Source organism: Balearica regulorum, chromosome 22 (genome assembly GCF_011004875.1).
Source record: "Balearica regulorum gibbericeps isolate bBalReg1 chromosome 22, bBalReg1.pri, whole genome shotgun sequence".
Lineage (NCBI taxonomy): Eukaryota > Metazoa > Chordata > Aves > Gruiformes > Gruidae > Balearica > Balearica regulorum.
The window spans coordinates 3,935,521-3,958,121 of NC_046205.1; the positions used below are offsets into that span (position 1 = coordinate 3,935,521).

Sequence of the window (22,601 nt, forward strand, 5' to 3'; positions counted from 1 at the left end):
GCGGGACCCCGCACGCCATGGCACCCCCGGGCCCCCCCCCTCTTCCGGGGTCCCGGAGCATGCGCTGCCGGAAGCGCGGGGGGCGGGTTCTGCTTCCGGGGGATGGCGGCGGAGGGGCCGGGAGCGGGGCCGTGCTGCGCCGCCGCCCCTCAGGTACCGGCGGGGCCTCGGGGCGGTGGCAGCGGGAGGGAGCGGGGTGGGCACGGGCCGAGGGACGGGGGCGGAGGGGGGAGCCGGGCTCGGCCCGTCCCCGGGGGCTCCGTGTGGGCCGGCTCCGCAGGCGGCCTCCGGCACTGCCCGCAGCGGGTCGCTTCTGTCTTCCAGTGAGAACCGCCAGCGCGGCGGGGAGCGGGGTAAGATGAGCCCGGTCCGAGCCCGCGGGACCCGCAGCACCCAGCGCTGAGCCCGCCCCGGCGGCCACCGCCAGAGCCGGAGATGGCAGCGGACTCCGTAAGTGTAACGCCGCCCGAGAGGCCTCCCTCCGCCGGCGGGCACCCGGGCACCCCGGCTCTCCCGTGGCCGGTAGCCAGAGGGCCGTCACAGCGGTCGGTGCACTCCCAGCCCGGAGATTCAATTTAAAATACAGATCAGGAAGTGTAAATCTAAGTGGCTAAGCCAAACGTTCAGGCATTGTCTGTGTAACAAGCTCCAGCAATAATAAATTACTGGACTTGTTGGTGGACTGAGCAAATAACCTCTTTGGAGTCTGGTTTGTCACTGGCCGGAGTCTCGTGCCGTCTCCTGTCGTGACAGCCTGTGATGGCCATAAAACTGGCAGAGGGGAAGACGGTCAAAGGACAGAGCGCTTCACCTTGTGAATCCGTTTCAGAAGTATCCCTAAAACATTTGCTCTTTTTGCAAACGCCCTTCAAGGCCATTCTGATCAGCCCTCAGTGGGGACAGGCACTGGACACTTGTCACTTTGCTGACATCCCAGAAATGTTCACAGTCCTGCCAGTGCTGCTTGTGTTAAAGATCACGTGGAAGCGAGAGTGTTCCTTTAAATGAGACTTTCTTCTGATGTAATTTTTCTTCTGGGTCCCTCAAGTGACATTGTTTTCCTCCTTTTGGCGTCTTTTCATTCAGAGCTCAGTGTGTGTTACTGAGTGCCTCTAGTTTTCAGTCCTAAAAATACTATACCCGTGTTTCAAATGCCCCTTAGTAACTGACTGACTTTCACGTATGTTCAGCTGAAACACAGTTTTATGGAATTAGAACCGTAGTTATTAGCAGGTTCCCAATTAAAAGTATAACTCAACAAATAAAAAGTCAGAGATCAGAGCTCTTGAGTAGATTGTGTAGGACAATTTCCAATTTAATAAATTTTAAGAGAGGAAACTAATTTGAAATATTAATTATATTACATGGCTTCTTATAGACAATCCCCATCTGGCAGAACAAACCCCATGGCTCAGCACGCAGCGTCGTCAGGAGGATCGGGTCAAACCTCCCTCTAAAGCCCTGTCCTAGAGCAACCTTTGAGGTAAGCAGACTGGGAGGGGGTTTGGTGATCGCGTCTAGGAACCTGCCGTTCTTGAGCAAGACGAGGCACTGTCACGAGTTGCTGTTCTGTCACCCAAACCTGTCCGCAGAGTTGTATCCACAGAACTCATGTAGCAATATAGTTAATTTTAAGATATTTTATTTCTCTTTTTGGAAATTCTCTTCTAAGTGATCATTGGCAACTTGAGAAAAATACCTCCGCAAATATCGCCTGAGGACTGGGTTAGCAAGCTAGAGGAGACAGAAACATGGGTCCCTCGTCGTGTGACCTCCAGCAAGCCACATGCCCTCTGGGCCTGTGTTTCCTCAACAGTAAAAAAGGCTTATGGAAACGTTTACGTCACTGTTTAAGCTCAAGGACAGCGCTGGGACTTGTAGCGCCAAAGTGTTGCACGTGGCCTTGGCAGTGTGCTAAGCTGTATCGGGTGTCCCTTTGCTGCCTTGCTGTTGAGTCTCATGGAGCACAGTAACACAACCAGGAACACATGCAGAAGCCGACACACGTTTCCATGAGCCAAATGATGTTGTTGTCGCACATCTGACTGATGCAGCTGCTGCCCTGGTGCAGAAGAGAAAGGCTCTGACAGCCAGTACAGCACATCTGGGGTGGCTCCAGCAGGCAGGACCACCATTTGCTTAATGTAACTTTCTTCTTTTTAGGTTCTACCAAATGTTTCAGAGCTCTATTTAAATGACGTCCCTCCAGTCCCCACCTTGGCAGACATTGTGTGGATCGCAGCAGATGATGAAGAAACATATGCCAGAGTCAGGTTGGTTTTCTCTTATTCTGATCCTCATTTTTATACGCTGGTTTGCATGGCATAGGCCAGACAGTGACCAAATGCTCACAACTTCCAGTCCTCTTGAGGTCTGATGTGGTGCCTGTTGAAAGACATTTTTCCCAAGAAACAGGAAAAATAAAAATTGGACAAAGAAACCTGGGAGGAATTCCTGTAAGAAGTGCTAAGAGCCTGTGCCATGTGTAACCCCTGTGATTTGTGGTATTTTCTGGTTAGAAAGTTGGAAAGCTGAGTTCTCGTGGGATTGGAACATTCTGCCCCCAGTAGTTTGGTTCTGGTCAGTTGAACTTTTCCCCTTAAAGCAGGGCAGTAGTAACAGGTATCTTGTAAAAGATAAAATGGACTTTGAAATCAGAGGCAAAACTTAATGGGTGAGTGACATTTCCCATGTGCGCCCAAAGTACTGCCTGGATGGAGACACAGTAACCAGGAGAGAAATTACTTGAAACCGTGTGAGCATGTCCAGACTTTTGTCCCTGAGTCCTTCACATCTTGTGCCATTGAGTCGTGTTTTCTGTGACAGGCTTTATGTTCCTTGTAATGCAGAGAGAGCACATACAGCGGCACAGCACGTCTATACGGTGGAACATACAGCGGTACATATGGCAGAGTGGCGCAGGGGTTTAATTCATTGTGGTGAAGTCTCTGCTGTCCTGAGGTGGAGGCAGAGCGTTGTTGTCACGGAGGGGTCTGGACCTTGTAAGTGACCGACAGGTTTTTGTCCTGTAGAAGTGACACTCGCCCGCTGAAGCACAAGTGGAAGCCAAGTCCCTTCACCGTTATACAGCGAAATGCTTCAGTCCCCAACCTGAGGAAGCAGGAGGAGAAGCTGCTCGCCTTGAAGAAACCTGGTTTACCAGCACTGAGCCGAACGACAGAGCTCCAGGATGAGCTGAGTCACCTTCGGAGTCAGATAGCTAAAATAGTCGCTGCAGAGTCAGGTAGGAACATAATGAGCTTTTTCTAGAAGAACGAGAAGAGCTGAATTAGTGAACCATGTTATTTCCTCTGAACAGAGTAGACTTGCATGCTGTTTTTCCAGCAGAGCAGTGGCTCCTGTTGGTGGGGTGCCATCTTCGGGGTCAGCTCAGTGCTGCATCTCTGTTTAGATGTTTGCATCTGTTTCGTTGGAGGAGTCCTGCTTGTTTTTGAGAAATACCAAGTGCTGCTTTGTGACTGCATTTGCTGCATCTGATCTGGAGGCCTACTCGTCTCAAGTACCTTGTTTCATGAAACATTTGGTGTATTCTTGCCATTTCTGCTCCAAGTCAGCCATGAGCAAGAAGGTTACATCTTGATTTGGGTAGGAATGAGATGTTAGTGTTTGTTCCTTCTGTGAAAATGACTGTGGCATTTCTGTAGCAAATAATGTATTTGGGGAAAAGCCTAGCTGAATGGATTTGTTTATTTCTTTTAGTAAATTTGTATGTGACTAAAAGCCATGGTTTAGCCACAAAACTGAACCGTGAGGAAAGACTTCTCTTCCTTTCATGGCTTTCCCTGTATCCTCAGCTCTGAGGATTTGGTAGGCTTGCTGCAACAGTGGCTGGTTTAGAGTGTGGAAACCGGTAAGATAGCAATAACTTCGTATCTATTTATGGAGTATTCAGAAGGCAGAGTTGTTGATCTCCCAACTTGAAAACATTGAACGGTTTTGCAAACTAAAATAATTTAGTCCTTCTTGAAGACAGTTTTTCTTAAAAGCTGCGTTTCTTGTATGCAGAATACTTTTGCCAGTAACCAAGATGACAGCTGTATTATGGCTGCTTTCCCAAGGAAAAGAAGGACCTATAATTCTTCCCGTTACTTAAAAAAAAAAAAAGCAGGATCATGCCACACTTGAAATGATATCAGACAGGTTAATTCCTGTTTATGATGGGTAATAGTGGCTGATGAAACCTTCCTTATCCTACATCTGAAAGCAAATATTTTTTTTAATTACTGGATTGCTGCTTTGCGCTGCAGTGCACAGGGTGTGCACGGGACCAAATCTCTCATGGTCTGCAAAAGACGCCGTGGTTGTCTGATCATTGTAGCCCCGGGGACTTGCAGCTTTAATGGCTGCTTATATTTAGTCCAGCTGTCCACAAGCCATAAATGTATTTGAAAATGAAACAGAGCTGTGGAGTTTGATTTAGTTGAAATGCTGGTTCTACATGAGAGATTTGGGGCGGTTCTTCAGTTCTGTGTAATGGTCAGTGGACTCTCAGAATCTACTTGATATTAATAATGTAAATATATATGCCACCACATGAGAACACATGGGATGGTTTTAGCATGCAAAGTATTATTTAGATGAGATGAGGTATTTATGATGATCCATGCCCACTTGGAGATTACCGTCTCCTTGTGCTGGTGTTTCTTGTCATCTTTGGTCCTGTCACAGTACACGGGATTCTGTATGCCACTTGCCTCAACTCTTACAGCAGCATGGTAAAATGAAGCCTCTCGGGGGTGAGGGAGCCACGTTACCCTCAGCTCTGCAGGGAATAAGTGCAAAATGAGACACCACAGATGTCCCCTTCGGAGAGGCTGCGTGTGTCCTCTTTCTTCTTCATGCAAGATCAGAGGAACAACTGAATTGGAATAAAGAACAGAGGAAATTGTGATTTTTTTTTTTTTTCCCTTCTAAGTGTTGTCTCAGCCCTACAGTTGCTCAAGCTGTGTGCTAGAAAAGTCCACTTTAATTCAAGGAGAGTAATAACAAGGAAAAATTAGAGATCCAGAAGGGAGAAAAATGATTTAATCATTTAATACCTTTTTCTCTCCCTCTCTACTCAGCAATGACCCTGGTTGTTATCAGCTGGCATTTCAGAACAGTTCGTATTGACTTCGCGTCCTCTAAGTCAATAACGGGGAGCTGTGATTTAGGGCCTAGCTGTAGTTCGGTAATCTGATGAGGGAGATAACTATTTAACAGGCTTATTTTGGAAAGATTGATGCCAAAAAAGAAATATTGTGCAATCTGCTTTATTATATACTGTTAAGAGAAATCCCTTAATTGGAAATTGATAACTATCTACAAGTTTACTCTTGAGGCCAAGGGCATTAGTGCTTTAAGGTACAATTTTCAATACAGGAAGGTTCTTTCAAGGAGATGCATGCTAAGCATTTTTCTAGGTTTTGGGTTGTTTTCCCTTAGTGTTTTACACTGGAAATACCTAACTCATTTTCACTTAATAACACTCGGAATTTATTTAGCTGTTCTTATCCTCACTGCATTTTAAAGTGTAAACAAATAAATCCCATCTCCCCTGTGGAATAGGTGGATGCTATTCCCGTTTTACAGATGAGATGGAAAGCAAAACAGGTCCAGATGCCTGCAGTCACAGAGTGAACTGCTGTGACCGTCTAGTGTAAAAAGCTGGAGCTCCTGAACCAGCTCTGCGTTCTCACCAGGCGTAATGGTTGTGGGGGAAGGAGCCTGAAAGGAGAAGAAAAGCAAGCAGTTCTCAAGGCGATGAAGAAAAGGAGAAAAATTAAGACAATTAAGACCTGCATTCTGACACAGGCTCCCTTTGTGACCCCGAGCAGCAGCTAAATCTCTGTTCCTCCATTTCTTATCTGTAAAAATGGGAAAAAGTAAACATTGCCTGATTTCTGCAGGGCCAGGGCACAGTGTTTGAACCAGGGGGGTGATACGGTGATGGGCGCGATAAGAATAGAGATACATAAGGGGGTTGGTGGGATGGAAGGTGCGGGAGAAGGTCTTGTGTTGCAACATGGTGTCATAGGAAGTAGAGTGCACATGGAAGGTAACACAGAATATGATGAATTTGTTTTCTTATAGCATGGGGGGAGGCTGGCTGATGATGCCTCTTGATTTATATTCTGCTGCAGGAAAAAATACCTACATGGTTTGGTATGAGTTTATCTATCCACCTATATTGTTTTCTTTTTCAGCTTCTGCTTCATTAACACCAGATTTATTATCTCCAGGAAGTTCAAACGCATCTTCTCCTTTACCTTGTTTTGGACCCTCTTTCCAATCTACAACTTCCTTTGTCATTAGTGATATCACAGAGGAGGAGGCAGAACTCGAAAGCCCTGAGCTCCCGTCAGTCTCCATGCTTTGTTCTGCAACCTCCGAGTGTTGTAAACCAGAACCAAAGGATCCTGATGAGGAAGATTCCGTGTCTCTTTCAAAGGCCAGCAGTTTTGCAGATATGATGGGCATTCTTAAAGACATTCATAGGATGAAGCAGAGCAAAGACTTGTAAGTGCTTCCTGAACTCTCTTGATTTTATTTTCTCTTTCAAAGTTTGTCATCTTTTTTTTTTTTTTTTTTTGTGTCTGTCAGATCATTGTAGACACTGGACATTGCATTCACTGCTTGTTGGTGCTGCTCTGTATTCATGATTCACAGGGGGAAATAGCTGTTTATAGCAGAACTTGCCAACACTTACATTTCTGAGAGTTGTTTTGTTTTTTAAATTATGGCTTACCTGCCTGGATAGAAAGCGATGGAGGGGAACTTAAATTGATTACCACAATGTTTGGCTGTTTCAGCTTGTTCACCTGAGAAAAAAAAAAGCTCATGTTTGCCCTGATGGAAACCAGAACCATGCATTGGCAACCGTCAGGGTGAGGAACGCACTGCCCTCTCTGCTGCCAGTGGTTCCGGGTGCTGGTGCTCAGACCATCCTGGAGACCCAAGCAGTTGGGAAGCTCGGTAGCTTTTTCAGCGTGGCACACGCAGGAATTAACACGCGGAGGTTTTCAGCTTCTCAGCTTTTGCATCTGGCCCAGCTCTGAGTGTGGGCAGAGTGAGTTTTCACTTGTCTCATGATGAGTTTACACATTGATGATGAGAACGCCTCAAGCTGCTGACATGCCAGCTGCTGCATGGCTGAGACAGGATTCTGCCCAGCTGATAAAATACCTCCCTTCATGCTAGCTGTACTGCCTTCGTTTTACATGTGAAATCACAGTCACAATGTTCAGTTTCCACATTTTTCAGCCCAAAGATCTGTCCAGCCATTTTGTTGTGTGAGTAAGATTCCTGGCCAAAAAATAACATGTTGTGTGATGGCTGCTCGCAATTTCTATGCCTAATTCAGTTTAAAAGAAATTAAATTCTCAGCACTGAAAAAATTATATAGTCAAATGAGAGAAATATGTTCAGCTTGCATCCAGAATGTCAGCACAGTATTCCATCCATAATTCACACAGCGTACCCTTTTGCTCTTGTTTTCCTAAGTGTTAAATACTACTCAAAGCTTAAATGCTCATTTGCTTTATATAAATGCCTCTAATCTTTCTTGGGGGTGAGTAGGATTTATGGACCACAGATTAATTGCTCCTCTTCTTTCTTCCTGTCTGTTGCAAAGCAGTGCTTTGGGCATCCGAAAATAATTCTGAATTATTAGTCAAAGGGAGAGAGAATTCTATAACTGCGCTATTGTAGTGGTCATTCACTGGCTCTGTTTGATCTAGAAAAGCTCGCAGATGCTTCATGTTGTGACATGTTTGAACCTTATCAGAAACATGTGTACCTCTAGGACTAAGCATTCACATGCAACAATATAATTATCAAATCTTCTAATTAGTGCAGAGTGGTATCTCAGCCTGCTATGGAAGCAGACTTTTCAGGGTAAGAAAACTACTACCATCTGTGCCAGATGAAGATAGGGAAAAGTGCATTATTCAGGGAGAAAAGAAAACTCGTACCAATACAGATCAGGGTAGGGAAATCCTGGATATGCCAACAAGGCTCCTGCCAGCACTGGCCGAATCGCAAGGAGCCAGGTGCCGCCTGGGGGGAGGCTGTTTGCAAAGTCTTTGAGGTGGGGCTGGAGTAAATCCACAAGGCAGAAATGAAACTGTGACTTGCACGCAGGAGCGTGTATGAGCCACAGCCCCGTTCCCATGCTGGGCCGTTACCAGTCGTGAGGCTGAACCTGGGATAATCCTCTGCCCATGTTACCCTTCCGCGTGTGGTAGCTGTGAGGCGTGTCAGTGTGTTCTCAGCAGCCTCGTAGCTGATCCCGTGTGAAAAGCAGCGTGTGTAGGTGACGGGGAACGTTGTGATATAATGGGTCACAATTTGAGTTCAATTTCCCCGACAGAATGTCTGGTAACAGCTAATAGCAGGTGAGGGTGTTTGATCTTGCTGCTACCCTGGGGAGAAGCTGTGTGAATGAGTGGAAGGAGAGACAGCTTGTGCACAAAGACGGGATTTACCAACAGCGTTGATGTTTAATGTTACAAGAGATGGGGGAGAGCAAGGATTTTTGTAGAATACTTGGGAGGAAGGGGATAGCCACCAAATCCCTCCTCGCTGGGCTACAGTGGGCAACGGAACTGAATCACCGGGACCCCTCTCTCCCCTTGTGACAGCTTGACTGATTAGCCAGGGGCTGGGTGACACTTGCTACTTCTGCTGCTGCTTGCGTCGGGGCTAGGGACACTCCAGCAGAAAAGCTTGAGGCTGTTTCTTGCTGGTGCTGAACTGTTTTCTTCTCATCTGTTTCTCTATCTCGGCCTCTAACTTGTCCCCTACGTGCAACAGTGACTTTTTAGGATACAGTTACTACAGCTTAATTAAAGCTGTTCGAGAAATCACAGGTAGTTGAAAAATTACAATTCAATAAATCACTGATGTTCATTACTTGATGAGCTTTAATTCCAAGACACAATCCTCTAGTGTCGGTGCAGTTTTATGAGCAGACCCGTACTTCTAGAGCTGCGCTCACCTTGCGTTGGGTTACGCAGAGCAGTTGTGCTCATGTAGGCATGCAGCGCTTGTAGCACTTAAAAGGGTCGTGTACTTTTTAAGTGGATGAAGGTACCACATGATGCTTAACGAGATGACTACATCAGTGCTTCTCCGATGCTCCTATTTAGGAGTTGGTGCTTAAACACAACCTTGGAAGCTTCAGGAATGAGTGAGAAGCACTTGCAGAAATGTGTGTGTTTCAACAAATGTGAACTAGAGCCTGTTAAGCGTGATGCCCTCTGCGAGGGGAGCGGCTGAGTGCGTGCCTGCACGCTGGGTGCTCAGGGTGGGGGTGAGGACAGGTCGCGTGAGGACCTGCTCGGACTGTGAGTACGCCGTTACTTGTAAGTACTACTGTTGTGGGACTGAATAACTTAATTTGCCCGTGGTTATTTCCTTGGCCCTTCGAGCGGCCATAAAGGGCTGAGACGCTGAATTTGAAGCTGGTGCTCTGTGCTTTGCTGCTGGTTGTGCCGCGCTGTAGGACACGGTACCCCTGGTAGGAGAGGTTCCTTTTCTCACCCTGGTGTGGGTTATCTGTCTCTTCGCTCACCCTGAGAGAGCTTTTCCTTGTTGATGAGCTGCTGTCTGTCCTTGCTGCTGTCAGTGTTGCCTCCTTCTCTGGCTGCTTTGGTTTCCCCCCATCCCTCTTCCGAGGCAGCTGACAGATGGATACTTGGGTAGCTCCCAATTCTCAGGTTTGCCCATGTGGAAGGAAGAGTTTGGGGAGGGCTCCAGACCCTGTATCTGCTCTTTCTCTGCACCCTTTTCAGAAGGAATGATTCTGTCTGGGTGAAATCTAAGGCATGCTTCTGGCTACAAAATCATCTTCTAAATAGTGATGCATTTATGCAACTGCAAATTAAGAACTGGCATCAGACAAATCTGACGTAGTGCTAGGGGTTACCTGTGAGCGGCTCCATGGCATCTTACACAGCTTACTAAAAACCTTCACTGTAATTTGAGAACAAGCCCCTCCCAAACACATATGGAAATAGTTTTTTGGGGGGGGGGTGTTCTTTTAGGAATGTTTAAAACACCTATAATGTTTTCTGACCGAGGGAGGACTTCAGCTATTTTTTTTAAAAAAAAAAAGTTAAGCTCTGAAACTATTATTGCAGGTTCTAAACAAAACCTTAGTGAGCAATTTGTGGTACCTTGAGGAAAAAGAACAGGGTTTTGGCTTTCTATATAATAAGGTCACTAACACTTCTAACGTGAACTGCTTGTCTGAACTTGTTGAAAGAGGCAGGATGGGCCTGGGAGAATGCTACAGGAAAACTCATGTGCAGTAGCCAAGCAGACGGAAACGTATACCAGCTCTCCTTTAAAATACCTGTCATTACCCATGTTTAAATATGAAAGGATATATCCATTGTATAGCAAAATTCATGGAGGAAAAAAATAGTTCCAGGACTTCAGCTCAAACAGCATACCACTTCCAGATTTATATTGAGGGGACATAGGCCATAAATAATTAATGAAATTTTATTTTACTAACACAGTTGAATAAAAAAATGACAAAGATCTTTGATGCTGAGATTTTCAGGATACCCCTTGATCCACAAAATGAGCTCCAGGTTTTCTAAGCCAAGATGAAAGGTCTGAATTTTCAGCTGGTTTTTTGTTGTTTTGTGGTATTGTTCTTGCACCTCCTCCCCTTGCGACAAAAGCTGATAAATGCTGCAGAAAAATACTAAAAAGACTCTAAACCAGGGCTGTAAACCATCGATTTTGGCACTTCTCTGTACTAATACACTGTGCTTTTGTCTGCCTTGTAGAACCCGAACTTCAATGAAGGAGGAAGACCCGGCCATTCTTATAGCAGAAGTTCTGAGAAGAAAATTTGCTCTAAAGGATGAAGATCTGGCCATGAAGGAGAAATGATGTCACTGTCACTAAACTCTGTAAGCAAAAGTGTTACGTTCCCAGAATTTTCTCCACAGTAGCTGCCTTCCTAAGGATCGAGCCTTTTGCCTCTTTTATTAATTAGAAATGGTTTCTGCACTGGACACATACTAGGAAAGACCCTACGAATTTGATGTGTTTTCCATGTATTATATTTAAGAAAAAACTTTTTAAGATGATGGAAATTCTTTTCCACCTGTATTTTGATGTTGATTATTGATAAGGATCTTCTAAAGAGTGCAACAAGTGCTGCTGGATGACATTCTTTCTACCTACAATTTTCCTTAGGTTCAAATTAAGCATTAACTTACAACGACCTTGTTATGATAAAACTAGTTACCATTTCCAGTATAAACGGGTGTCAAACATCCAGTTCTTCCTCTGTTCTGAGTGTGGTACAGAGCTACTGAGAATAAGCTAATTAATGCTTCCAGGTCTTCAGTGTTGAGTCACGGTGGTAAAAGGCATCGTCTCGATAACTTTGACCCGAGGGCAGGATGAAACCGCAGTCAATGATCAAACCACTCCGTCACGTCTGCAGGATGCTGCTGGTTTTAGAACGCCCTGGGTATTATTTAACTCACAAATTATCCCCACAGTTGCATGACAGAATGGCCTTAATTTCTTGCCAGTAATTTAATGTTTCATTAATAGTCCTTGTATTCAGATACTGTATTTTATTTAGCACTCAAAAGGTCTATTTATTGAACCACCAATGCTAAGAACCAAGCACCCACTGCAAGAGCTCTCACCTGCGAAAAGGGAAGAAGGAACTTGGCATTGTCTGTGGCTACAGTTCTCACTAACTGAAGAGGTTTCCTTCAGCTACACGTTCTCTGCGATGTTCCTCATGGCTGTATTTAAAGTATGATTTTTTTTTTTCTTTATATAAAATGGAGCCTTAATAAGACAACGGTTGTCCTTGCTATTATTAACACACAGATGCCCAAAGATGTCAGCAGTGTCTTGGGCAGGTTGGGGGGGTGGGTGGAACTCCAGCTGCTGAAGCGTGGGCGTGTGGTGCTGCAGATGAATGCAGTCACAGGCCAAGGATTAAATTATACCATCATCCCCACCTTAAAAGTGAGAGAAGAGGCTGAATTGCCTCTGGCCACCCAGTGAGAGCAGAAATAGCATTTATGACTTAATCAGTTTTATGGGGGGGTTGCCACAGCCCTTCCCCTCTCAGCTGGGCACCGTATGCCACTGGTCGATGCGATCGGTCTCTCTCTCTGTCCCAGTGAGGCTCCTCTGCACAAGGATGCAATGGGAATACGCCGGCCTGCGGAGGAGATGGAGCTGTAAGCAAGAGCCCCTGCTCCGTGTGCAGCCTGGATACAAGAGTGTATCAGAGGAATTAACTGCTGGACTATGACAGAAGTCCAGTTGGGTCTATTGTACTGAAATTCTGGCCCAATGGAAAGTAAAGATGCAATGTTTTAAAAAAAAAAAAAAAAAAAAAGGTAAAAAACTGGGTGGTTGCTGCTGACAGAGCAGGCTGTTGCTCTGGAGCGTGCTCATGGTCACAGATGGACTCTGCTGGCTGCTGCTCGTGACCCCGGGCAGGGTTTGAGCAGCTGGTCCCTGCACTTCAGAACAGACACAAGCTAAAGCGCACCCGTGCAGAACGCTGCGTATCCAAAAGCGGGTGCTCGTGTTGAACCAGTCGCACAAGCAGTGTACAGGCAGTGCTGCTGCTGCTACTGATGGGGCAGCAAACACAGTTAAACCAATACTGACCGGGCCTTACTCCAGCCCAGAGTGCTCGCTGCTCCGCTTTTCACCTCACTAGGCCAGACCGACAGCATCAACCTGCGGCACTAAGCCCTCGTGGGCCACCCCACTCCGTCGAGGTGTGTCCACTGTCAGGTTTACAGTTCAGACTTACCCAAAGAGATGCACTGTTACACTTCCTCCTCTTTGTCACAGTCTTCCTCGCTTTAAACCTCTGGTAAGCCTGGCCGCAGCAGTTAGGTGCTGTGATCCTGTTGTCCCAAAAGTGGGATCGTTTACCCAGTGTGCAGTACACCAATATTTTATTTCTTTCATGTCTGCACAGAGATGGGTGCTAGGTGGTAAGTCCTAGATAGCTGGTGTGGTTCCTGAGCTGAGCCTAGAAAAAAAACACCTTTAAATTTGTGGACTTTCAGGATCCCAAGAAATACAGATGCGTTCATTAGCAGCGGGCTTTCAGGCTGCTTGGCAGCACAGTACTTACTTACGCACCAGGTGTAGGAACGCTGAGCCTTGGCGACACTGGTTGTAATTGTGATTGATTGAAACAGCGAAACTATTATAACCGTACTCCTTCAAAACTTTATTTTCATTAAAGTAAAATTTTAGAGAACAAAGAGACACTGCCTGTTGCATGGGTCTATTGCATATGCTGGTGAGACCATCTATATATATATAAAATGAGTACACATCCCTAATTCTGACTGCTTTCTTACAAAAAAAAAAAAAAAAGCTTTCCTGAAACTTCACAAGAGAGCATTACGTGACTCCATTCCAGGTCACTTCTTAGTGTTTAATCACTCTGTTCCCTTCCGAGTCCTGCGTGAACAGTAAATCATAGCACACATCTACCTGCTGCTCCCCCAGGTTGCTCAAGCGCCTGTTCGCAGCATCGCTGGAACAGCTCTTGCAGGCAGAGTCAGGCAGCTGCCCGCGAGAGCTGCCGTGGTCCTTGCGAGGGGACGGGACATTCTGGCAGCGGTGAGCGATGACTCTGTTCCCCTGGGAATCCTGGGTGAACAACTGCCTGCAGGGACTGCTCGGTCCCCGCTCGCTGCCCCATCCCTCCTCAGCGGAACCAGCACCGGTGTTCTGGCTGCGCTCTCTCAGCGGCTGTGCTCTACCTGCTCTTCGTGGAGATGGATAAAAGCTGGCAGCCCAGGCACTGTCTCTCGTTATAGCAGGATTTATATTCTCAGTCTCAGTGAAATCAATTAAAGAATTCACGCTACTCAATTGTTGTGGTTTCTTATGCCAGTTTGCACCAAGTCTTGGTTGGAAATCAAGTCTAGTTTTCACCTCCTCGGGGAGTGGCTGGCCCGCTCGCTCATTTATCCCGCAGTCTGCAGTTAAGCTGCCGCTCGCTGAAACTGTTTCTCCAGCAAATACATCGGACTCGTTTCTGTGAGCGATGATCCGGTTGCCCTCTGAGTCCTGGGTGAAGCTGAGGCAGCAGCAATCCCCTCCCACCCCAGAGGAGGCTTCGCTCTTGCCGCGGGGCTCCGTGTGTACCTGCCAAGGAGTCGGCGAGGCCGGCGCTTTCTGTGCACGAGGCCGGGGTGTCACCTGCACCAGCTCCACCTCGGTTCTGAAGGATTGTCTCTGCGCTTCCTCCATCCGCGGCAAAGCCAAGATCTTCACAGGGGAGGCAGCCAAGGAAATACCTTTTTCTTTACAGTCGTTATTCAGGATAAAAGGAGATGGCATGGAGTTCTCTTTGTCTTTTTCACCTGAAAACAACAGGGAATTGGTTAAAGCCAGAGCTGGCACACACATTTCTCAAGGTTAGTAACTACACACAGCTCCAGCCCTTGATGCTGGACTTGGAACTGCTGCTTCACTGCTCCTTCAAGTGGCGCCATACAGACAGTTCTCACCAGCCAACACGGCCTCTGCCTCAAGAACCTGGGTTTGTGGTGCCGAGGCTGCAAGGGAACGGCAGGAGGGACCACTTTAGTTCGACGCTGTAAAAGGTGCTGGCATTTAGATGAACCATCACAATAACATTCTTTCTGGGAGTTCAAGCCTTTAACCTTTAGGTTTCACTAGAAAATTTCTGCCTAGTAAAGCTGCCAAGAAATAAAACAGGATGGGTTTCCAGCCTGAAACTACTTCCCTACAGGGGACACGCTGTTCCACGTTACCTGTCTGAGTGCTGAAGAAGACGGGGATGGTGGTTTGCTTGGTGCAGGGCTGAGATGCTCTTGTCTGCGTGAAAGCGACTGAGGCGTGCTTCCTTTCCAGAACTCGACTAGATACTTTTGGCTTGGCTACGAGAGACTAGGTAGGGAAAGAAATGAAGCAGAGAGTGAGTATATGCTGTTAATAACAATTCTACCCTTCTTCCAGCATCATGCCGTAGTTCCCACCTTTGTGAAACGCTTCAGCTCTCCCTGTGACACCGTCACAGAGCGGTTGTGTTTGGAAGGGGCCCATGGAGGTCACCTCAGACCTTGTCCGACCCCCAGCTCAGCAGGGCGCTCAGGAGCAAGGCTGCAGGCTGTCCCTGCCGTGCTGCCCTGCCCGAGCTTTGCTGACCCCATCCCTCCCTCTCACACCTCTGCGAACACTTTTCACACCCACCTCCCAGCCCCTCCTGACCCGCAACACCGCGGCAGCTTCTCTGGAACCACGGTGTCTCCCACCCCAGGGAGCCACACGCTCCCTCAGGACGGGGATCTGGGCACACGCCGGCTGCAGCAGCCCCCCAAACCGGGACACCCCCCCCGAGCCCCCACCCCGAGCCCCACCTGCACCGCGCTCTGCTTCAGCGCGGCGGTGTCCAGCCAGACATCGCACGCTTCGGGCTGCTGGGCCGCGCCGCCTCTACGTCTGCGCTTCATCCCCGGCACCGGACCGTGTCCGTGAGCACCCCCCCGGAGCTGAGCTGCGCCCCAGAGAAGGGCAGGGACCCCCGGCAGAGCGGCGCCCCGAGCCGCCCCCTCAGGCCCCGGCCCCGCTCCTTCTTCCCGCCGGGCCCCGCGCTCCACCCGCCTAACGGCCACCACCGCGCGCGCTCGTGGTAGAGAGGGACCAATCCGAGCGGCGGGGCGGGATGAGCGGCAGGCGGGGCCCCGCCCACTCTGGGCCGTGCCCTATATAAGGCGCCGGGGCGGCGGTCCCTGACGGGAGCGAATGGCGGCCGGGAGCGGAGCGGCAGCCGTGGGGCCGCGCACAGGCGGCGTCGTGCGGGCACCGGGGTCGGGGCCGGCCCGTGAGCAGCAGAAAAGGGGCGGCCGGTGCCAGAGGCTCCTCGGCGAGAGATGCCAGCGGGGGGCAGGGCAGGAGAGGGGGCTGCTGTGCAGGTCGGAGGAGGAACAGCACAGCACACCTGGGGGTTCCTCTCTCTCTCTCCCTCAGCTGCCCCCAGCCCAGCCCTTTGCTAAACAGCCCCAGCCCCGACCTCCCCCAGCCCCTCTCGCCTTGTCTTTACCAGCCGCAGCTGCGGGCCCAGCAGCTGCACCCTCTGTGCTCCTCCGCACTGCCCCCCACACGGCAGTGCCTGTTCCCGGGGCCTCATCCAGCGCTGAGGGTGCAGAGGTCCCTGTTACTGCCCTGGGGCTCAGCTCCATCAAACCAACCCCGAGCACGCTCTCTGTGCACTCCCATGTCACACGCCCACGCTCGCACCCAGAGAGCTCCGTGCATCTCCCTAAGCCACGTAAAAGGGGCCCGAAAAGATATTAAATAAATTTGCTACCTGTGTTTGTGGTTTATACCACACCTCACGCTGGTTTCACGGGTTAGATTCCGCCACCACTAACAGGGAGCCTGATGGCATCTCCTCACCTTTTGCCGAGACCCAGGAGCTTCCAAGAACCTTTCCCAGCCCACCACTGGTGGGGCGCGGGGCCGCAGCACCAACACCATTTTGTTCCAACTGTTTATTCAGACACGTGAATTAAGCCAGTGTACCATTAAGCAAGCTGGAACTAATTCTGAATTTAAAAAAAAAAGCATTAAAAAAAAAAAAGCAGCTCTTACTTTCTCTCCCTGGAGAGAGCACTGCCAAGTAACAGTTTGCAAAGCGTTTCGTTCCTCTTCTCCTTGAACTTGGTGGCCGGATTCATGGCAGCATCACCACAGCTGGCTGCAGCCCCCTCACCTGCTTCTCCTCCAGGGCTCTCACTCTTCTTTGAAGCTCAGCTTGGTCTTCACCTTCCGGGCCATGTAAGCGGCTGTGAGGACAGAGCAGGTCACAGTGAAGAGGCACAGGGCAGAGAAGTTGTGCGCCAAATCACCCTGAAGAGCGGAATAGATCTGTCGCCTGGACTCATAGTCCAACACCACCGCCTCGATCTGCGCCAACGTGCAGAGTACCAGGCACACGTGAAAAATCTGATGGCTCTGCCCGAAGAAGTGACATTTCCCGGGAAACCACTTCTCAGGGTAAGGGTGTGAGAAAAAAAAGGCTCCAATGAGGAAAAAGAGCACTTGACATTTGTGATACAGAAGGGCCGGGTCAGCCCGCCCGGAGGGCGACGCGGTGTAGATGCGGTGGATCACAGGGCTGATGTCCAGCACGTACGCCAGGCCGGAGGGCAGCTCCTGGCAGAGCCTGCTCAGAAGGTGAGCGGATTGGTGGTACCGGTACTTGGCGTAGCAGGAACCCGCGCAGGACAGCCAGGCTAACAGGACAGCCGCCGGCATGTAAAACCCCTTGATCTTCTCGTGCCAGCTTGGCTCGATGGCGTAGTAGTAGTGCCCCAGAGCGCTGCCGTACTGGTAAACGGCAACCCCCACGTAGTCCATGAAGAAGAAGCTGTAGTGCCAGAACTCAGATTTGGCCTGCAGAAGGTGAGCGAGGGTGCTGAACGTCAGGTAGGTGATGGACGCCACGATGATGATGAGGAGGGGTTGGGCGTGCAGGTCCTGCCCAAAATCCACCCGTTGGGAGAGCTGCTGGAACCGCAGCAGCAGGATCAGCGCTGCAACCAGATGCGTCCAGACGTTGATGGCCTCGTTGTGCTGCTGGAAGAGTGTCGAGAAGTAATAGCGCCAGGTCTGCTGCACCGGCCGGTAGCCGGTGTGGATGTAGGGCTTCCAGAAGATCTTTGGCACCTCCGAACTGCTGACGGTGGAGGGAGAGAGAGGGGCCAGCAGCTGAGGGACCTGCCGCACGTTAATAAAGAGGCGGCTAAGCTTTTCGGTGACGACTGTTGCCATGATGCAGCCAAACTCCGGGTCCCTGCTGCGCAAAACAACCTTTGGGATGGAAAGAAAGTTTTGCTGCAGGGTTTAATAGTGACTTTACCAGGGGGGGGGATCAACAAGCAGGGGCTGTTTGAATGCTCTGTTGGTTCGTGGGGTTTTTTCCCCCCCCCCAAAGAGATGTGAAATCATGCATGACTGGAGAATAGCCTCATTATAGCTGAAATAAAATAATCACCAAAAATAGTAATAGGAAGGATGCTGAAGGGAGATTTAAGAACCCCTGGAGTTCCCCATGCCGTACTAGCGACAGACCGTCTGGAGGAATAGAAGATACAAGTATGAGGTTAATGGACACAAAAAACAAACCCACCAGACACATCAGTTCCCAGCTCAACCCCTCCCAGCAGTTTGGGAACTGCTAAAGAAACCAACCATCCTAAACAAACTTCCCAGTCCAGGAACGGCCCAAATTCTCCCCCTTGTAAACTGTTTGCAGTATCTGTCATTACAAATAACGAGCTGTGCTCCCACAAGCAGCGGGACGACCAGCTCTGCCTCACAAGGGGTGCATTTGAGAACGTAAATGACTATGATGCTGGTAACAGCAGATGTAACTCCTGTGTTTAGAGTTTTTAACCACCTTTTTTCAGCTCCTGATTTTCCAAGCAGCTTTGCGCAAAACCAACGCAGCTCGAGTGAGTTCATCCTGTTGCATCACTGAGGTCCAGCAGCGTAATCTTTGCAAGCGAGCGTTTCCATGTTTACACTTTTGAAGCTGCTGTTCTTACCAAGATAAAGGCAGCCTTGCTGGCTCATTCTGCCTTTTCACCGCAGCCTTAAAAACATACTGAACAGAACACAATCGAAATGAGACTTCCCCCCATCTTTACCTGCTCTTGCTGAGACAAGTTCTGAAGAAAACAGGCCGACTCCTGTCCAGCTCCAGCACTGATTTACGCCTTAACTCCTGGCAAGTGCAGTCATTTCAGGGACGGCTCAGACAGGAAAAGCTCTTCAAAGTTTGGGAACAGGAGGAAGAGGAGGGGACAGGACTGTTTATCTTAAAAATCTCTGTAATTTCCTCATCAAGATGGAGTAGATGGGTCTGTAACTCATGCCTGCCTGAAGCTGAGGAGCACAGATGCAAATAAAAACAGGCTACTTGCTGCTCAGCTTCCCTCTTGAATGCTCTTTTCCCACCTCACCTGGTTCAAGAGGCCCCACGTCAAAAAACCCCCACCCTGGCTCAAGGCAGCACCTCGTGGAGGATAATCCCGACCCTCGCTTGGCCTCCTAAACCCTCCTGTAACACTGCAACATGCACAGGCTGCCAGTGAAAAATTAACTTCATGAACCTCTTCCGGACTTGCAGCTACTTCACTGAACTGAAACAGCCTCGAGTCCTGCCGGGGAGGTGTGGGAAAAAGCAGAACTTGCCAGTTTAAGCTATTTTGACCAAAATTCTATGGGCAGTTTGGAAGAAAACATTGCCATTTTACCACCCAGAGAACTTGCCTCTGTGCCAGGGCTGCCGCTGCCCACAAGGATGCCTGGGTACGTGGGGAGGGGGCTCAGCTCCAGGCTGCGTCTGACCCCGTTACGGCTGCCAGAGGACAAATTCCTACGGGAAAGGCACCCCTGGTTCTGCGCAGGGAGACGCCGTGGCGAAAGCAGCAGGAAAAGCTGCGTTCAGAGCAGCTAGGCATGAGGCAGGAAAGGGAGCCGTGTTTACTCCAGGTCCTTCAAGACTTGTTGGAGCAGGACTTCATTTGCAAAGCTCTTCCTAGCTATGAAGCCTTGAGCAACACAATTATGAACGGAGCACACCCCGCGCAGTGCTGGAAATCATTAATCTGGCTTGTACTCCGAATAATAACCTCCACATGCCCACGAGATGTCAATAACGTTGCCTCAAAGGCCTGTCATTTCCTACGGAGCATTTCCTTTCTCAAGCAGCATCCATGCATCCTGCTGAATTTTTTTCTTGATGGCACAGACTCACCCCCCAGCTGTTTACATGCCTGTTTGCTCCCATGCATAGATCTGTATTTAGCCTTCTAAAGCACAAATATGTTTCTTTTAAGTTATTATCTTTTTTTTTTTTCTCAGCACGGGCTCACCGAGCCCCCGGTAGGTGCAACCCGAGTGTTTTCGGTGGCTGGGCTCCAGCAGGCCCTGTGCCCGGGCAGGCTCTCCCTCCTCCCGGCAGAGCAGCGGCACCCCAGCCCTGCCAAAAACCCTTTCTGGGGCAGCCAGGGATCGATCCCCCCCCCCTTCCCTCCCGGGAATTGGCTTCCCGGGGAATATTTCAGGACACGGGCACAGCTGGAGGTCAGGGTCGGTGTGGCCCTGGACCCTGCCCTCCCCTCCCGGTGCCCCAGCAGGACCCGCTGCCCCCCTGCCCGGCCCCGGGGGAAGCCCCCCCCCCCCTCCACCGAGGCACCGGCTGAACCCGCCGCAGCTCCGCTCCCTACCGGAGGACGCCGAGCCCCAACCGGGCCGGACCGGGCCGTGCCCCCCCCTCCCCCCGGAGCCCTCCTTGCCCGCTTACCCCGCAGCCCCGCCGGGCAGAGCCCCCGGCTCCGGGCAGAGTCCCCGGCTCCGGGCAGAGTCCCCGGCTCCGGGCAGAGTCCCCGGCTCTCCCCGGCTCCGGGCGGCGGCAGCGCACGGAGAACGCGCCGTTTCCCATCCACCGGGGCGCAGGACCCGGCCGTGCTGCCCCGCTCGCCGGGCTTCTCTCCTTAATGATTTACCTGTCGGGAATTGAAAGGTGAGGTGAACCGGCGGGGTCCCTGGCCCCGGGCACAGCCCCTCTCTATCTCCGAGCCGGTTTGAATTGTCACTTCTCCAATTTCCCTCACCACACCCACCACAAGCCTTGCAGCTGCTTTTGTGACTTGCTGCCGCATGGCGGGCTATCCAGCCTAGGAAATAAGCTGCAGAGCTTTTGGTTTTTTTGTTGTTTTTTTTTAAGCAACCTGTTTACAGTCCGGCTTTCCCCACCACAAAGTCTATTTTTTTTATTTCCTGCTCTGTGCTATAGGGTTTTTTTTCCCCCCCCCCTTTCTCAGATCACCACCATCCTCTTGCTATTTGCATCCCCCAATCTCACTCCCACCCCTCAGAGCTTCCCCCAGCAGCTCTCAGCTGGACTAAGCTCAGACCCTGGGCATTAAGCTCCAGTTAAGTGTATTGTAAAGCAGAACTCAGACAAGGGAACAGAAGGCCCCGAGCAGAGATCTGACGGCTTTGGCAAGTCAAACCCTCACGTTTAACGTTTCTTTGTGCTCTGGGGGTTGGCAGTGCTGTCCTCCTCCTCCCCGACCCCTTGAAAAGACGGGGGGAAACCCACACGCAGTATTTAGGCCACTTGGTCTTTTCTCAGCAGAAATAAGAGCTGGGGGGGGGGCGCTGATCGCTAATTATGCTCAATCTCATATATGGGAACAGATCCAGCGATCACAAACCTCCATGACGTGGTACTAGATACGCTCAAGCTCTTTGGTGAGCACACCATGAGGGGTTCAGGCCTTTGCCTCCACGTTTGGCTCTGTGTTCCCATCCTCTGCGCCTCCCTGGGTGGATCCTGACCTGCATCCCCGCGCTCCCAGCTTACACAGCGTTGGTAGGCACCACTAAAATCCCTGTGTCCCCAATGCAGGTGGGTGGCTGCTCCCCAACAGGCAGAAGTACAGTCTGTCTTACCTTAAATTATGACGTATCAAAACACTTCCGCAAATCCTCCAGGCAGAGGATGTGATCCCAGCCTTCCAGCACATCGAGCCTGGCTTTATCTCACTGCTCTTCTTTCATTAAAACAGTGTAATATCAGCTTTTGGTTAAGTACAACTCTGATGCAATCAAAAGTGGTAAGTGTGGTACATAAAAGCTTTCTAAACTGAGGTTCCTTCTTTAGCAAGCCCCAGAAGACAGGTTAAGCGGTCCAGGACCCAATTACGCCTTAAAAGAAAAATAAATACTCCTACCAGATTCTCCATCCTGAAAACAAACCTGGTAGCCAAGCCTCAAGATCAAGGACACAAGTGGAGGCAGACGGGACTGAGCGCGCCTCGCAGAGCACACTGCCACCCCGTGTCTGGCGTTAACAGAAGCTGTGAAACCCAAGGCTTCCCCGCAGAGTCCTTCAGAACAGAGTGTTTGTACTGAAGTTAGGTGGCTGTTCATACCAACTGCAACCTCGGTTTTACCTGTGGGTGTCCTTAGAGGCAGGGTTTGGGTTGCTTGGTCTGGTACAGCAACTCTGTACCCAATCCACCTCAAAAGCATCTTTCCTCAGAGCACAAGTACAGTCACATCCATTTCTCACACCCCAGAAAAAAACAAAGATACACATCTCCTTGCAGGCAGGAGTTAATCTTCAGACACACCCTGCGGCACAATCTACTTATCCAACACCTCTGCAGCAGACACCAGGTCAAAAATAATTCTTAATTTTTATCCACAACAGCATTTTCAACTGAGGCTGGCTGACACTCCCAGCGCAGAACAGGTTTGTGACTTTGTGCTCTGACACTGCAGGATGTGGTACACAAGTCACCATTCAATAGCACAAGCCATCTTCTAGAAACCCTTACCAAAAAAAACCCCAACCCCAGGCTCAGATCAGTCATGTGGTAACAAGGACTCATTTGTTCAAGTGTCAGCATCCAAAGGGAGGTGGTTCTGAACTCTTTTTAGCAAAAACACACAACAGCTGACAACTGCTGAGGTGTCAAAACAAAGCTCTTATTGTAAAATTAAGACAATGAGTGTGCTCTAGGGGA

The 22,601-nt window shown here is 49.7% G+C and overlaps 3 protein-coding genes across 10 annotated transcripts; 1 reads left to right on the plus strand and 2 right to left on the minus strand.

Annotated features, from left to right (window-relative positions):
* The first annotated feature begins 72 nt into the window (after positions 1 to 72).
* On the plus strand, positions 73 to 11,842 carry MTFR1L (mitochondrial fission regulator 1 like). 2 transcript variants are annotated; one of them, XM_075774000.1, is made up of 8 exons: positions 73 to 153; positions 325 to 450; positions 1,379 to 1,483; positions 2,164 to 2,273; positions 3,033 to 3,244; positions 6,207 to 6,519; positions 10,803 to 10,928; positions 11,364 to 11,842. In XM_075774000.1, the coding sequence occupies exons 2-7, from the start codon at positions 436 to 438 to the stop codon at positions 10,906 to 10,908; spliced, it is 861 nt and encodes a 286-aa protein (XP_075630115.1). In that variant the 5' UTR covers positions 73 to 153; positions 325 to 435; the 3' UTR covers positions 10,909 to 10,928; positions 11,364 to 11,842. The 2 variants fall into 2 exon arrangements, with proteins under 2 accessions (XP_075630115.1, XP_075630114.1); XM_075773999.1 differs by having other exon boundaries at positions 10,803 to 11,842.
* A 1,366-nt stretch (positions 11,843 to 13,208) lies between these two features.
* Positions 13,209 to 15,632, minus strand: AUNIP (aurora kinase A and ninein interacting protein). Its single transcript, XM_075773953.1, has 3 exons — positions 15,414 to 15,632; positions 14,808 to 14,943; positions 13,209 to 14,393 (listed from the first exon to the last, which is right to left on the minus strand). The coding sequence occupies exons 1-3, from the start codon at positions 15,504 to 15,506 to the stop codon at positions 13,450 to 13,452; spliced, it is 1,173 nt and encodes a 390-aa protein (XP_075630068.1). The 5' UTR covers positions 15,507 to 15,632; the 3' UTR covers positions 13,209 to 13,449.
* A 900-nt stretch (positions 15,633 to 16,532) lies between these two features.
* On the minus strand, positions 16,533 to 20,686 carry PAQR7 (progestin and adipoQ receptor family member 7). 7 transcript variants are annotated; one of them, XM_075773906.1, is made up of 3 exons: positions 20,571 to 20,686; positions 18,708 to 18,829; positions 16,533 to 17,868 (listed from the first exon to the last, which is right to left on the minus strand). In XM_075773906.1, exon 3 carries the CDS (start codon positions 17,827 to 17,829, stop codon positions 16,789 to 16,791), a length of 1,041 nt encoding a protein of 346 aa, XP_075630021.1. In that variant the 5' UTR covers positions 17,830 to 17,868; positions 18,708 to 18,829; positions 20,571 to 20,686; the 3' UTR covers positions 16,533 to 16,788. The 7 variants fall into 7 exon arrangements, with proteins under 7 accessions (XP_075630021.1, XP_075630025.1, XP_075630024.1 ...); XM_075773909.1 differs by lacking the exon at positions 18,708 to 18,829 and adding an exon at positions 18,053 to 18,132 and having other exon boundaries at positions 16,539 to 17,868; positions 20,571 to 20,665; XM_075773907.1 differs by lacking the exon at positions 20,571 to 20,686 and adding an exon at positions 20,292 to 20,310 and having other exon boundaries at positions 16,539 to 17,868.
* Positions 20,687 to 22,601: the final 1,915 nt, after the last annotated feature.

Bases quoted from the DNA above. Each gene is read 5' to 3' on its own strand.
- MTFR1L (XM_075773999.1), top strand. The intron at 1,484-2,163 runs GTAAGCAGACTG...TCTTCTTTTTAG, and splicing joins GTCCTAGAGCAACCTTTGAG to GTTCTACCAAATGTTTCAGA. The intron at 3,245-6,206 runs GTAGGAACATAA...TTTCTTTTTCAG, and splicing joins AATAGTCGCTGCAGAGTCAG to CTTCTGCTTCATTAACACCA.
- AUNIP (XM_075773953.1), bottom strand. From the start codon at position 15,506: ATGAAGCGCAGACGTAGAGGCGGCGCGGCCCAGCAGCCCGAAGCGTGC. The intron at 14,944-15,413 runs GTGGGGCTCGGG...TTCCCTACCTAG, and splicing joins TGAAGCAGAGCGCGGTGCAG to TCTCTCGTAGCCAAGCCAAA. The intron at 14,394-14,807 runs GTAACGTGGAAC...TGTTGTTTTCAG, and splicing joins CTTCTTCAGCACTCAGACAG to GTGAAAAAGACAAAGAGAAC.
- PAQR7 (XM_075773904.1), bottom strand. From the start codon at position 18,196: ATGTGTCTGGTGGGTTTGTTTTTTGTGTCCATTAACCTCATACTTGTA. The intron at 17,869-18,052 runs GTGATTATTTTA...TCCATCCCAAAG, and splicing joins CCTTCCTATTACTATTTTTG to GTTGTTTTGCGCAGCAGGGA.